General features: G+C 40.1%; 1 protein-coding gene across 1 annotated transcript in view; it reads left to right on the top strand.

Moving 5' to 3' along the window:
• Window positions 1-14,619, top strand: part of kcnh3 (potassium voltage-gated channel, subfamily H (eag-related), member 3) — a 131,864-nt gene that overhangs the window by 66,985 nt on the left and 50,260 nt on the right. The window contains exon 2 of the mRNA XM_044217331.1: window positions 11,461-11,694. Within this exon, the coding sequence (XP_044073266.1) occupies window positions 11,461-11,694 (234 nt within the window). The remainder of the gene's footprint in view (window positions 1-11,460; window positions 11,695-14,619) is intronic.

The raw sequence follows: 14,619 nt of genomic DNA, 5'->3' as shown, positions 1-14,619 counted from the left end.
TTGATTTCATGAAAATCTTAAGCATTGTCACTTTAAAGTCTTATTCTATAGTAATAAAGATTATTAAAGATCTGAATTTTAAACTCTCTTGCATCCTTACGTGTGAGAAAGTCAGCAGACAAGCCCATTTTGGCTTTTCTGGATGCACATGCATGTGGCTTCAACAAAATATTACATTTATTTTCATCTACAAAGACACTGTGACACTGAGTTAACTAAACTTAAGCAAACAAAAACCAATAACACTGAAATGGAAGAATGATAATAGATGTTTAAAGAGCAGAGTTGAATGCAGAGAGGGCAATAATCATGACTGAAGGTTGAAAAAGATTCTGATTATCTAAAAAAAAAGACAGCCTCTAAACAGGATTTTTTCTGAATGCACAGCCTATTACAGATTCACATTAGCTCTCAAAGGGAGAAGTGCTCCATCGCAGGTCACTGCCAAGCTGTACTTCTTTTCTGTTGGATTAAGTGCCAATTGAGTTTTCTAGATGGCCGATGATTTAAATGGTTCTTTTTGGTTTGAATTTTCTTTTTATCAAAACATCATGAACCCACAGAATTTTTTATGTCAGATCTGAATGACCTGCTCTTTCACTGCTACAGCCACTGACTGTGTGTGTGTGTGTGTGTGTGTGTGCCTCCCTACCTTATATTTCAGTTGTTATCAGTTATGTGTCAGGCGTTACACTGTTAGCAAAGATACTGGGCTCCATTCAGGTCTACTGCTGCAAACCCTCTAATGTTGCGGGGGGTGTGAGGGAGTCAGAAACACTGTGTTCTTGTCATCGAAGCCCCACCCTCCCTACTGTCTCCACGGAAACGCAACACAATTGGTACCTGTCGCCTGGCAACATTGCCCGATATCTTTGGGACACAGAGCTGTTGGCAGAGAACAGACACACGCACACACACACACACACACACACACACACACACACACAGTTTGTCAACTGTCACAGAGGTGGTTCGTTTCACATTTCTTTGCTCTGCCTGTTCAACTGCAGAGCCCTCCAATGTTCAGTGCTCTTGAAGAATAAAGACACACCTCGAGTTTGAATGTGTGTTCTTGTGGACTGTGGCAAGGCTGATGTATTTCGTATCAGTATCAAGCATGTACTTTACGATAAAGCACTATGAGGATTCTCTCACTCTCTGTTAGGAGTGAAACACTACTGTATATCATGGCACAATATTTCGCACTACAGAAACGTGACAGTATGTTTTGTAGAGCTTGAAGACTGAATCTGATCACGCGTGACTTCCAAACGGTACAGATGTTTGTCTGCATACATTAAATGTCAGAAAGGTGCAAATAAATGTCATTTTATTATTTAAAAAAAAGTGTGATGCTCCTGAAACATAAAAAACATTTGTGTGACGATGTTTGAAATGGGGTTTGTGGCCAATTGAGGTGTTTGGAACATGATCAGTCAGTTTATCCTCAGATTTCTATTGTCTAGTTTATTTTTTATGAATATAAAGAGCTGCGTATAAAAATGTTGCTTTAGTTTTTCATTTAAGAGATTCTGTATTTTACATTGTGTAATAAAACATATACAGAAAAAATATTTAAAAATTAAGAATGGTGAAACTTGAAAACATTTACAGTTTGCCTAGCGAGACGTAAATAAGGAATTGTATACTGAACCGTCACACTTTGAGTTTGTCGGTTATACCTGAAAGTTGCTGGTTGGATCCCTGGACCCGCTGGATAAACCTGGACGGGGATTTTAAATTAGAAGCACTTTTACCTCCCCTGTTACCGCTGCTGAGGTACCCTCGAGCAAAGCCCTTTACCCCCAGCTGCTCCAGTGGAGCTGCTCAGTGGGAGATCAGAACAGATAGGGCTGTGGTTTCGTGATAGTAACATGATAGGTGAAAAATTAAAACGTGTAAACCATAACAGGGACTTCAATCCCTGCCCCCAGGCTTTCCTTGTAAGGCACATCAGCCACAGACGATGTTAAGTTTTAATGTCATTGTGCAGAAAATGGCTGCTAATGCTGCAGCGATTAAGCCCTAAAGGTTAGGCTGCTTGGTGAATGGACATTATTCTTGAAACTCTTGTGTTACGGAAAGAGCAAATGTCACATCTAAGCAACACTTGTCAATGACAGAACAGTTCTTGACTGAACTTTTCACTTAAATTAACTCAGTATCCTTTACATCAGAACAACTAATTAGGAAACTGAACCAGCCAACACTGGTTTAGGTAACTGGTTTTTAGGCAGCCTGATTAGCCGAGAGTTGGCATCTGCAGCTGGACAAGGAACCTCTCTCATAATGTCAGCACACACACATACAGTACATCCACGCAAACACAGACACATACATCCACATTCACACACCGCACTCTGATAGAGGGAGACAGCTATGACAGCAACATATTTAGTTTTCTATTTTTGCACCTGTCACACAGTCTAGGAGGGTCTGGGAGGGTGATTGGACAGTGTGTCGTCCTCATGTAGGTGCGTGTGTGTCTCTATGTATGGACAGTATGTAAGTGGATCTGTATCCAAGAGGAGTGCAGCTTTATACACCATGAGTTCTCAAACTGGGCCCTGTTACCCAAATAAATTTTAAAGCAAAAATGAGCAAAAAATTCATTTTATGAACCCTCTTCAGCTTAGGGGGGTCATATGGTCGAAAAAAAAGACTGATATTTTATGTCAGACTTTCAGAATAAAATGGATGGGGAGATTAAATAGTTTTAAAGTAATGTTATTATGTTTTTTTTATCTTTATACCAACTAACAGAAAGCATAGATAATCATGTCAGATACATAGTTAGAATATGATATAAATTAGACACTGTTCAAGTCCAATTTGATTGTTAATGCAAACATTATATGTGAGGACAAAGTACAGGCCAGGAGAGATGTCATGCGTATAAATGTGCATTAACAATCAAAGAGGAACTACACAATGGCTTTCATACACTACTTATTATCAATCTGCAGCATATGGGATACTATAGAAGTACTTTCCCTTATCTGACACCAGAATTTAGTTTTGGCTTTCATTATATAACAAATAATAATAATTATACAATATAACAAATCCCATGAAAAGACCAAAACCAGCAATAATTTGTAGTGTTTGTATAGCTAAAGCCTAATATAGCCCATTGTTGTCAGAAACCTAATAATAAAAAAAACATTAATGAGCCACACTGTTGCACTGGGTAACATGTTCCTTCATTACCATGAACATTGGTACTGTTTGTTTCTGCTCAATCTTTCGTACACATCCTGGTGCCTTTAAATACTCGCTAGTACACCAATTGTGTTTTAATCCGCTGCTGAAAATAGTCCCCAACAATCGCACTGTTAACTTCTTGAGTAATGTTTGCTGAAAACTACAGTGCCCAGCTGTTTTAGGATAATTACTGAGCCTTTTTTGTTTTTTTTTAAATGGTGGTTTGGTTTCTTTTCTGACACATTCCTGCAAATAATTCCTTTCAAAATAAACCAGATTCTTCACTGATGGTGAAGTGAGGTGTCACAGTAGCACTGTAGTGCACTAGCAGTGTCTGACACTGTAGAAAAAGGACAGAGACGACAGCATCAAAAAAATGTGTCTCCCACAGAAACCTCAAGTACCCTCAATGCCACAGCCAGGTAGTTCTATCCCAAACTCCTGTTCCCCGTTATCTGAAAACTTGATAGAGTGGCTGAAGGTTTGTACAGAAGCGTTTTCGAAGTAAAATAAGGGAAAGACTTGAAGGAAAAACAAATCAGTGAGGTCCAGTGAAGTGATTTGTGTCTCTCTGGATGAGAGTAGCCTCTTTTTGTTTTGCAGTTCTTTTTCCACACTGCATCTGTCTCCCTTGTCTCTTATTTTTTCTTGCCTCCTCTGCCATCATCTATAGTTTGGAAAAAAGTTCTCTCTTTTTGCACAGTCTCTGTGCACGCTGCTTCCTGTGTCATCTTTGTCCCATCATGCACTCTCGCTCTTTCTTCAAACACAAAATCGGGACCCATGTGTTTTTAATCTTGCATTGATCCCACATGAGGGCTGACATTCTCTCTGCTGCTCCTCAAGTCTGTTGATTCAGGAGCCATTTCGTGCCGCAGATGCATATTCGCTACCTAAAGTGCCAGTACCCTGCCATTAATCCCCCTCTGTTTAATCTGCGAATGCTACAGACCTTTTACAGACACGGCAGCGAAGATGCTCATCATTATGCCTTCTTAATCTGCTACAGTAGTAAACGAAGGCGCTTAGGAGTTATTCAGTGTTCCACTCCCTAAAGGGCATCAGAGGACGCAAAAGTACACACACATACACACACCCACAAACAACCCCCACCATTTCCACCTTTCAAAGCTGCTGCCCAGGGTCCCTTCAAAGTGCCTTTGAAGGGACCCTGATTACCAGACATCCTATAACTAGCATCCAGCTACAGTCCTCCCGACACACACGCCTAAGAAAACTCACCACAGACTCATATGAAATCAAAAACCATATGTTTTTCTATCTAAGTCTGGATGTGAATCATGTGTGCGTTTCTGAACGCAGATAATTGATTTAATCTCTTTCGTCTATGTGAGGGAGCATTTTAATGCATAAGTGTGGCACGTAAGCACTTGTTGAACCGTACAGTAACACAAGCCTAATCCGCACAGAGATAATTTCAGGACAGAGCCTTTCACACCTTCATATCATGTTCCATTCACTAATCCTGATGAGTATAAATGAGACAGCCCACTGCAGTTCACTGCATATTAGCAGAAAGGGAAAGAGAGTAGAAATACAGAGAGGCATGTCGAGAATGATAAGAGCAGAAGAGGGATGGTGAAAACATCAAAGTAAAAGAAAACAAAGGGAAAGAAATGTGTGTGTCTGTGCTCACTGTACGTGAGCAGGATGAAGCTGCCTTGTGTTAGTGATGGATAGCTGGTATGAGAGCTCTAGCTTGCCACTGCCGCTGGCAAGGTCTACATTAGACCACCTGTTTAATGTGCAATGGCAGTCAACATTCACTGTACTGATCCATTTAAACTGAACTTAGGTCAGCAGCTGGCCTGTCTCTGCCTGATGATTCATGCGCAGAGCACAATGTCTTAATCTTACAATGTGATACGCTATTGATTTACAATGAGACCGACACGTTCTCACTCGCGACAGTATTTGGGAGTGAGACCGGTTTGAAGAGACACGTGCTCTTTCGGTTATCTACAGAGAGGTCAGGGGTCACCTTCCAAAATGCAGTCTTGCAGGGATTCAGAAGCTTGCTCAAATAACAGTCTCCCTCGCCACCACACTGCAAGGGAGGCTAAATTAAATCAATGTTTAATTAAAGTGCAGTTAAAGTACCTCTCCAGTCAAATTTAAAAACACCCCATTTACATATCTAAGTAGTGCAGCTGATGTGTGAGTGTCTGCAGCAGTCACAGTAGCAATCCGAGTGACAGGTGTACCGTTGCAGCAGTGCAGTTGGTAGGAATTAAATGTCTTGCTTGCACTTCGTGGGTAATTGGTGCTTTCATTTTGTTTAAGTGTTAAAGAGGTAATAGGAGGGGTTGGGTTTTAATTGACCGTTCATGAAACCCCTCCTTTGAACAGCGACTGTCCAATCATAGCTTAGCAACCATAACTATGCACAGCAGGTCCGTTAAGTGATTTCTCCACATGTTGAAGCAGTGTGAATGTGTTGTTTTTAGACCGATACTGTATATAAAGAGTTTGGAGGGTTGTTTTGACAGGATGTCTGTCTCAAGTTGTGTTCCCTGCACGCATCAAAAACCACTCAGCAGTGTGTCATTTTGCTATTCTGCACACATACACACAACTTTTGATAAGTAGTGATCTATATTTCTAAGAGCATACAGCCAGGCCAGTGTGTTAGATTATTCATCAATGCTGTACAGCTGCTGAGCCTTCGGGCGGGTTTGCAGGATAGTTCGCTTGCATCTCTCCTTCTACTTCAGCACAAACACACACTGTCTATCACATAACAAATACCCCCTGGAAATGAATAATTAGCTTTGCAAATATCAGCAGTTTATAATGTGCATAACTAACAGAGGCTACACTCCTCTGCTAAATGCAGATGCTAAGTTTTCCCACTTCATAACTTTAATTTTAAAAGGCATCTTTTTGTCCCCATTTTGACCTTCCATCCATGCTATTTACAAAGGGAAACAGTGGCTTTACAACGCTCTCCAAAATGGACCAGGAGTGTGGACATGGAAAACAGGGCCAGGGCCAAAGTGCTTCCACTTAGCAGCACTGTCATAAAGCCAAGTTTCTGCCACCTCCAACTTTTTCTGTCATCTCAAGTCACGTCAATTTTATTTATATAGCCTAAAATCACAAATTTGTCTCAGAGTGCTTTAGAATCTGTACAATCATGTCTTATTTTGTTTGCCCGTGCAGATATCATTGTTTTACGCATGTAAAATGGAAGAAAATCATCTTGGAGCATAAAAATACGCTTCGGGTCGTGTTTCCGTGCTCATAGCGTGAGTTAAAAGGCAAGCTGTTACGTGGCCTGTGTAGCCAGCCCGATTTATTAAAATAGAATGATTTCCATCAGACGCTTGTGAGACAGACAACTGAAAAACGAGGCTGAAACGCTTCCTGGGTAGACACGCTGTTACTCCTATTTCAGTGTAAGCATATTAGTGTGGACATGGCCCAACACTTTGTTTGTGAATTCAATAAAGGAAAGATACAAATTATGTCCTGTGGTCAAAAGCAAAAACGCTGACACTGCACAGTAACTGTACTGTCTCGAGTTTGTTTTGCTGATCTACAAGAAATGCATATGAATGTCTAAGAACACGCTATGTTGTAAAATAGTTTTTACTGTAGATGTGAAATGCTACATTGTCTAAATGCCATGCTGAAAGCTTTTTACCAAGGACAAGAGAAACTAAAATGTTCTTTGTTGAATTTATAGCACTGGCTAGAGTCCATCCATGTTTACTACCGTGTTGAGCTGGCATCATGTTTTGCTGGTGTGTGGACTTGAGGCTAAAAGCTAGGCCTCAGGCAGAAACACATCGTGAGTCACGGCTAACTCAACTCATGTGACGAAGTGCTGTATTTTGAGAAAACTCTCCGAATAGGTGGCTCATCAGTCCTGCCTCTGAGACACTACTGTGACACTAGGAATCTCGAGGCCAGATTGTCAAGAAAAGAAAATCTTTCCCAATAAGACGGAGCAGAATATGTAGGTTTTTTTCACTTCGCTGTGCGGCTTCACCACAGTTAGAAAAGACCAGACTGCAGAATACAAAAAGAATGAGAGAGAGACAGAAACAGCTGAAAGAATATTTTCCCAATCATTTACTCTGACAGTTCATACAGTCTAGGAACTATCTGAGCAACCAGCAGAGACAGCTTTATGTGATCTTATCTCAGAAAAAGAATGAGCTGTCATATCTTGAGACACCATGCTTTACTTTCGGGACACTGATGTTCATTTGGCATTAATTGCATATTGTAACTGTGCAGCAACAGCTGTTAACAAGAAACTATTACGTTGGCTTTTTTAAATGCCTTTTACGGAAAAACATCCAGAGAGCATCATCATGGTAAAGTCTGAAAATAATACATGCTACACTGACAGGAAAGGTAAGAGTGGCAAGAGCAATGATTGACAGTATAAGAGTACAGTTATTGCCACCGGCCAAACCTCTTCTTTTTTTTTTTTACTGTCTATTGTGAGTCTGACAATGTTATAGGAGTTCAATTCTAAATCGGTAGAGTACTCTATTAACCATAACCACATTTTTTCCTGAAACTTCAACAAGAGTTTGAGTATTATTAGTATTATTAGACTGTAACCCGACCACATGTTATGAATAATGACAAACATAGAAGAGAGAAATCCCCCAATATAAAGGGGGATTATTGTATGATACCTACGTTACTCGCTTTTGAATGAGGAAATGCAAAAGTACAGGGAGTAGAACACAAGCACAAATCTTTAAAATGTTGGCATTGGATATACAAACAATTTGGCACTGAACATAATCCAGGGTTTGTGGAATCGCCCAATTCTGACATTCTTGTCTGAAAGGTTGCTTATTTTTTCCAGAGTGTATAATATATGTGTAATGTCCATGACAGGTCGTCTGTGATTACCCGTTCCACCTTGACTATCAGCTCCTTACATAGCTCCTTACTGCTGATGTCGAGCAACTAGTTGTTTGTTTTCTGATACAAGCCCCCCGTCTCCCGATGTGAAGTCTCACTGATGTTTGCAAACCAGCTGATGATAGCGTTGTCATCTGGAAACTTAACATTTGAGTTCTCTCCAGGTCGGGGTGCAGTGATGGATGCACAGGGTGAGCAAGAGGATGCTAAACACAGAGCACTTGTGTTAGGGGAGTCATGTGGCAGAGATGTATCTGCTAGTCCTAACTGTCCGGGGTCTGTTGGTGAGGAAGTCCAATGTCCATTTGCAGAGAGTTGTACTCAAGCCCTGAGTGCTGAGCTTGCCAACTAGTTTCACAGTGGTTATGGTGGTGGAGACTGAGCTGAAATCAACGAACACCATCCTGATGGAGGTTTTGTTATTTTCAAGGTGTGTGAGGGCTGAGTGGAGGGCAGTACAGATGGCATCCTCTGTGGATCTGTTGGCAGGGAGTGCAAACTGGTGGAGGTCCAGACTGGCGGGGATGTGGTCTTTGATGTGCAGGAGAACCAGTTTCTCAAAGCGCTTCATAACAATCTGAGTGAGTGCCACAGGGCAGTTTATGATGTGGTGGTGAGAGAGCATACACCCAAGAAGAGCTGCATGGTTAAACTCTTGCTTTAGGGTCACCATTTAATCCCATCACACTCATATTCTCTCTCTCTCTCTCTCTCTCTCTCTCTCTCTCTCTCTCTCTCTCTCTCTCTCTCTCTCTCGTCTTAAACTCAGAGACTCCAAGGTTCACTACCTTGGAGTCTCTGAGCATTAGAAATGCATGCCATGCCCTAAAAGCAGCCTAACAGCTGTAACTTCTGCAATTAACGTATCAGAAAAATTGTGTGTTGTGGGCTTCTATGTCGTACAATTTAATTAGTACCTGATAATGTAGAATAATGTTGTCTTGTTTTGTACATATCTTCATATTTTCACAATTTTATTGTCATCTTTGGCCATGATGCTATTTATGATTGGCATTTATTCTGCTATAGTCATTAAAAGTATTAAGACTTATTAGTTACCTCTCTATACAGTTTGCATGGTCAGTGACAGAGTCTGCCGTTCCCGCGCTGGATTTAAACAGTGTGCTCATGAACACGGGATTTACAGGAAACGGCACATTTTTGCACACAAGGTCAGATTCAGCGCTTCTTATTTGTAATTCAAGACAACAGCATTTGACCCCACAGAAAGTGACATAACTACAGAAGACAGACAGCGAGACATTCATTAAAACCAACTCTGAATTTAGAATCGACACAGAAAAGGGGAATGAGATAGGAAGAAGGCAGCAGAGCAAGACTGAGCAGGAAGTGACAAGAACAATCACAGAGGATGGAGTTGAACCTCTGTTGAAAAAATGCAACTGTTACTGAAAAAGAGAGAGATGGAACGACAGTAAGGTAGAGAAAGAGACATGGACATGGATCATTAAGGGAAAATGAACATGAAAACTGTATCCTGGCAACAGAAACTATGACTGGGAAAACTGAAAAGAGCTAACAATGATCCTTTTAGAAACCTGAGTTAGACTGTGTTTCATGCCATCATAGTTTGCGTAAAAGTGTATGAAGCTTTCTGTTTTAGTTCTGTGTTTCTACTTCTTTAACTGAACCAACCTCTTCACTCTTTTTTCTGTGTTGTAACACTTGATTTCCCCCATGGATATAAATAATCACCTTGTCGTAAAGGAAAATGCTTGCTATATGGGACTGAGTGCCACAGACAGGGAAAGAAAGTCAGATAGTGTTGAGCGTCTGACTAACGCATTGTTAATTTTGGTCTTTTAATTGGATTTATTTAGAATTATTAAATATTCAGAAAAATATTGAATGCTTGTCTGAAAAACAAACGTTCACATGAAAGTATAATAATCTTTTGAAATGCAGCAAGCTAAATCACCAACTTTCAAAATTGCTGCAGACAAAACATGTAGTATGTGTATTAATTATCTTGGTGAACAGCGTATTACAGAATAAAAAGAGAGAAAGAGAGTGCAGGAAAGAGAGGAAGTGTGCACGTGTCAGACAGAGGGAGTAATTAGCTAATGAGATGGATTGTGTTGTTGTGCTGTGACTGTCTGCTGCTAGTCTGTGGAATACTACATACTAACGTGCAACTTGAGCACACTCCTGCACTGATGGATGCACTTGCATGCGTACATATACCCTCTTTTGTATAGACGTAGTCACAGAAACATGTATACACTCTCCCGATTTTCCTTTCTCACTGATTTGGTGAGTTCCTTGTCTCAACACTTCATTTTAAGCTGCCTCTCAAATGAGCTCAAAACAACACAGGCAGTGAAACACACACACACACCTCACACATCAGCGTTAGGCCATAAAATATTTAATATGGGGGTCTCGAGGGCCATCGAAATTGATGGATCAATGAGAGTGCCTGAGCACAAAGTAATAAATAGTCAATTTTAGAGTGTTCACCCATCTACATGCTCTGGGCCATTAAGTGAATATGCACTTGCAAATTTTTCCATTTGGTATTTATACACACACACATCTATCTTCTGCTGATCACCAACAGCCCGAGAGTGTAGCTGGCGTTTGTAAAGCAAGTAAACAGAGGATCATGGCGGCCATGTTCCTGTCTGTACATAAGATTGTTACTTGAGGGAGGGCAGATGTGCTATTGGCCGCATGAATTAATGAAACTGCTTAAAGGTTTTGTGATGATTCTTGACAGTGTTTACTAATTCTTGTTACTGATCTGCCGGGCTTCCAGCAGTCTGTCTCCTCTCTCACAATGAGGCTGCTTTCATGTGCATCGTTTTGAATATTTTGATAGAAATGAACGCAGGGGTTTCTTTGAGGAATGCAGAATCCCTACAAATATGGTGCGAGTCTCACTTTGAGTTTTTGGATTCAAGCTGACAATACTGGACTGGAAATATTGTACTAAATTCTCATGTAAAGAACTGAAATTTCTTTGAAGTTTTCAGTGTTATCCCCAGAAGTTTACTCTTGTAACATTTTGACGACGGTAAAATAGAATTCTCAATTAAAATCCAAGATACTTTGACTAGAAATAGAAATAACGCAATAATAACAGTATTTGCACATGTGATCAAAATGTTGTATATGAGAATCAATACAGGGTTAGAGCTTCATGAACATATCAGAGGTTGATGATGCTGAGTGTCCACTCAAGAGCTCATACAGGTCTAGTTCAAGTCACAAATCAGATGTTGTGGAGCTAAATTCTCAAGTGAAATCAACAAATTATTTTTGTTGTTTGTTTTGGAGTTTTGTAGTTTGTTTCACACTCCTTTCTCCCTTCTCTCCTTACAGACAGCAACTTTGTTCTGGGAAACGCCCAGGTGCAGTCGCTCTACCCCATCGTCTACTGCTCCGACGGTTTCTGTGAGCTCACTGGTTACGCCCGTGCAGAGCTCATGCAGAAGAGCTGCGCGTGTCACTTCCTGTACGGCCCGGAAACGAGCGACAGGTTAACGGCCCAGATCCAAGGAGCCCTGGATGAGAGGGGGGAGTTCAAGACCGAGTTGGTCTTCTACAAGAAGGAAGGTGAGACTGCATGAAGAATCTGTGTTTGCGTGTGTGTTTGTGTGTGTGTGTGTGTTACTTTGTGAAGACCAATGATACTTGAACTTCACTATTCATACAGTGTAAAAACAAATTAATATTTGCTCAGCCATTCTTCACCAGCCACTTGACCTAAGTCCATAAGTAAATGAGGTCGTCCGGTGAACAGTTTCACATGTGAGCTGAAGAGCTGCAGACAAACACTGTAAGACTGGTAGAAGTAGCAACTTAACTTTGCAGGAAGTAATTTGATTCAACTCAATATAAAGTATATGTTAATAAAGCCACATGTGTATTTTCAAATTGAATCAAGTGAAAAATGGAGGAAGTGTCATAAAAACAAAGCTGTTGGTGCATTGTGTCGTCTAGACATTTTTACATGTTACATGGGTTTTTTTATATTTTCAGCTTACTGTGTACATTAGTGGTCCATTTCCCATCAGGTGAAAGCACATTTCTATTCTAAAATGGGACACAAAATGTACGTGGAAATTCTAGAAAACTTTTATTTTTTTCATACAGTACACAATGTGGACAAAGACCACATCAGTATATTTTCTCGTGTGGCAATTCAAGCTGCTCACATCCGACTACAAACTTTTTTGGACAACTGTCACATGTGTTACATCTAAATGAACCCTCCAGTTGCTTTATCGGGCCAGTAACTGAGGATTTGCATCTCGTAACGTTTACTAACACACACGGAAAGTTTCATGGTGAATGTGAACCATTTCTGAAGTTGTAAGCTCGCATCCATGCTCCTGTTTGGACTTCTTTGTCTCAAGACTGCTGAGCAAAGCCCTTAACCCCCCAACAGCTCAAGCTCAGTGGCCAACAGATCACAGTGTGAAAAACATAGCGTTTAAGCTAAACCTCCCTGGATAAATAAAGGGGGGAAAAGACCCAAAATGTCATGTATGACTTTTTAAAGAATTCCTGCTGACACACATAGTATATACTGTAGATTGATTGAATGCCAGACTCGTATTTGTACAAGTCAGTTGACTGAGGGGACGAATGTATGAATTACTGAGCCATGCATGTATTAAAGGAAACCACGGCCCTTTTATGTGCAAAGTCAACAGAGCTTTTATCTTGCAATGGCTGCCTCACGTGTTTCACCACAAAACAACCCACTCAAATGCTCCAGCAGTCAAACAGTCAGCAAAGGAGTGACTTTTTAAAAAAAGGCAGAAAATACATTTGATAACCTTATTTAAAAGATAAGACTGACACATGAAAAGACTAAAACTAACAGTGCATTGATCCCACTAACAAGTATTGTCTGTGTAGCCAAAGCATGATATACCTTCTTCCTCCGAGCCATAGAGCTCCACTGTAGTTCAAAAACTATTAAAAACACATCAGTGAGTCGCACTGTTGCACTGGGTGACACGTTCCTTCATTACCTTGAACACACACACTGCAGGTTATTATGAGTCAATACCACATACATTGTCCTACCTAATCCGCAGCAGAAAATAGTCCTCAACAAACGCACTATTTACTCCCGTTTGATTAATGTTTACTATAAACGACAGTGACCAGCTGTTTTAGGAAATTGCTTTTTTAAAGAATGAAACTATACATTTGTAACCAGCTTTTTAAGATTTACATCTTCAGTATGAAAGAATGTGCTTTGGGCTGAGTGTCACAGACAAAGAAGGGAAGTCAGAAAGTACTGAGAGACCCATGAACACATTGTTGGTTTTGTTTTTTCCATTGGATTTGCTTACAATAAGAGACAAATATAGAATAATGCCAGCCTTATCCTTGAAGAGGAGTTATAACACCAAGCTGGTGTGACAAGCTTCAATTTATATGTTTCGTCTATTGATTTAATTTTACTGAATGTGGATCCAAGTTTGTAAAGCTTGAAGAGCAGCTTAACAATGCAATCCACTCAAATGCTCCAGCAATCAAAGTCAGCAAAGGAGTGATTTTAAAAGGGTAGAAAATACATAAAACTTGACATGAATGCCGTCAATCGATGAAAGTCTGAACTCTAAGTAGTAATAGTAATATGCGTGTATTCACTTGTATTCACAAAGAGAGCAACAGCAAAACAGGAAAATAAAAAATCTTGAGGGAGACTTTCTCCTTCTGTTCTTCTCTCACAACAGAAGGAGAAAGTCTCCCTCAAGATTTTTTATTTTCCAGAAAGTCATCACTCATTCATCCACTCTTTATTAATTATTAATCAATCAAAGCTGTGATTTGAGATGAAAGGGAGAAAGATGAGTGAGGAGGTAAAGAGCCCAGTCCACAAATAAGAAATAGGAGGAGCGAGAGTCATGTTGAGATACAAGAGAGACAGAGGAAGGCATGGACACACCTGTTCCTCTGAGATATAAACCTATAACAAAGAGCAACACAGGGTTATAAAAGCGTGTTTCTCACAAACACAAATGACAAATTAGAAGTGTTTCATGCTTTTATCAGCTCTCCAGGAGCTCGTATTAGCATTTTAGCGGTTCCTCAGGGGAGCAAGGAAAAGAATAAACACATTCATATCCAGTTCCCTCACTCAGATCACCATAGTCCTCTCACCAAGGCCTGGGGCACCATTTTAAAATTGCATGTTATCCACTGAGTACATAGTCATAATATATTCATATCAACATGACTTATAGGCCAACAAATACAAAGGAATGACTGGGAATAAATATCAATCAACAAATTAAAAAAGTTACAGAAAATTGAAAGAAAAAGTACTGAGTAATGTTTGGTGATTAAAGAGTAAACTACAAACAAAAGTGCATTCACTTGTTAAACTATTGTAATAAATACTTTTTTGGTAATAAGTGGAATATAATGGTGTATATTTAGTTTAACATAACTGGCTATATCCTGAGTACAATACATGACTTTTCATCTGTTATTGTACTGTGATCACAAGTTTTCCAA

This window comes from Siniperca chuatsi, linkage group LG12 (genome assembly GCF_020085105.1).
Source record: "Siniperca chuatsi isolate FFG_IHB_CAS linkage group LG12, ASM2008510v1, whole genome shotgun sequence".
NCBI lineage: Eukaryota > Metazoa > Chordata > Actinopteri > Centrarchiformes > Sinipercidae > Siniperca > Siniperca chuatsi.
Note: the sequence above shows the minus strand (reverse complement) of the source record. Positions and strands in the feature narration are given on the sequence as shown.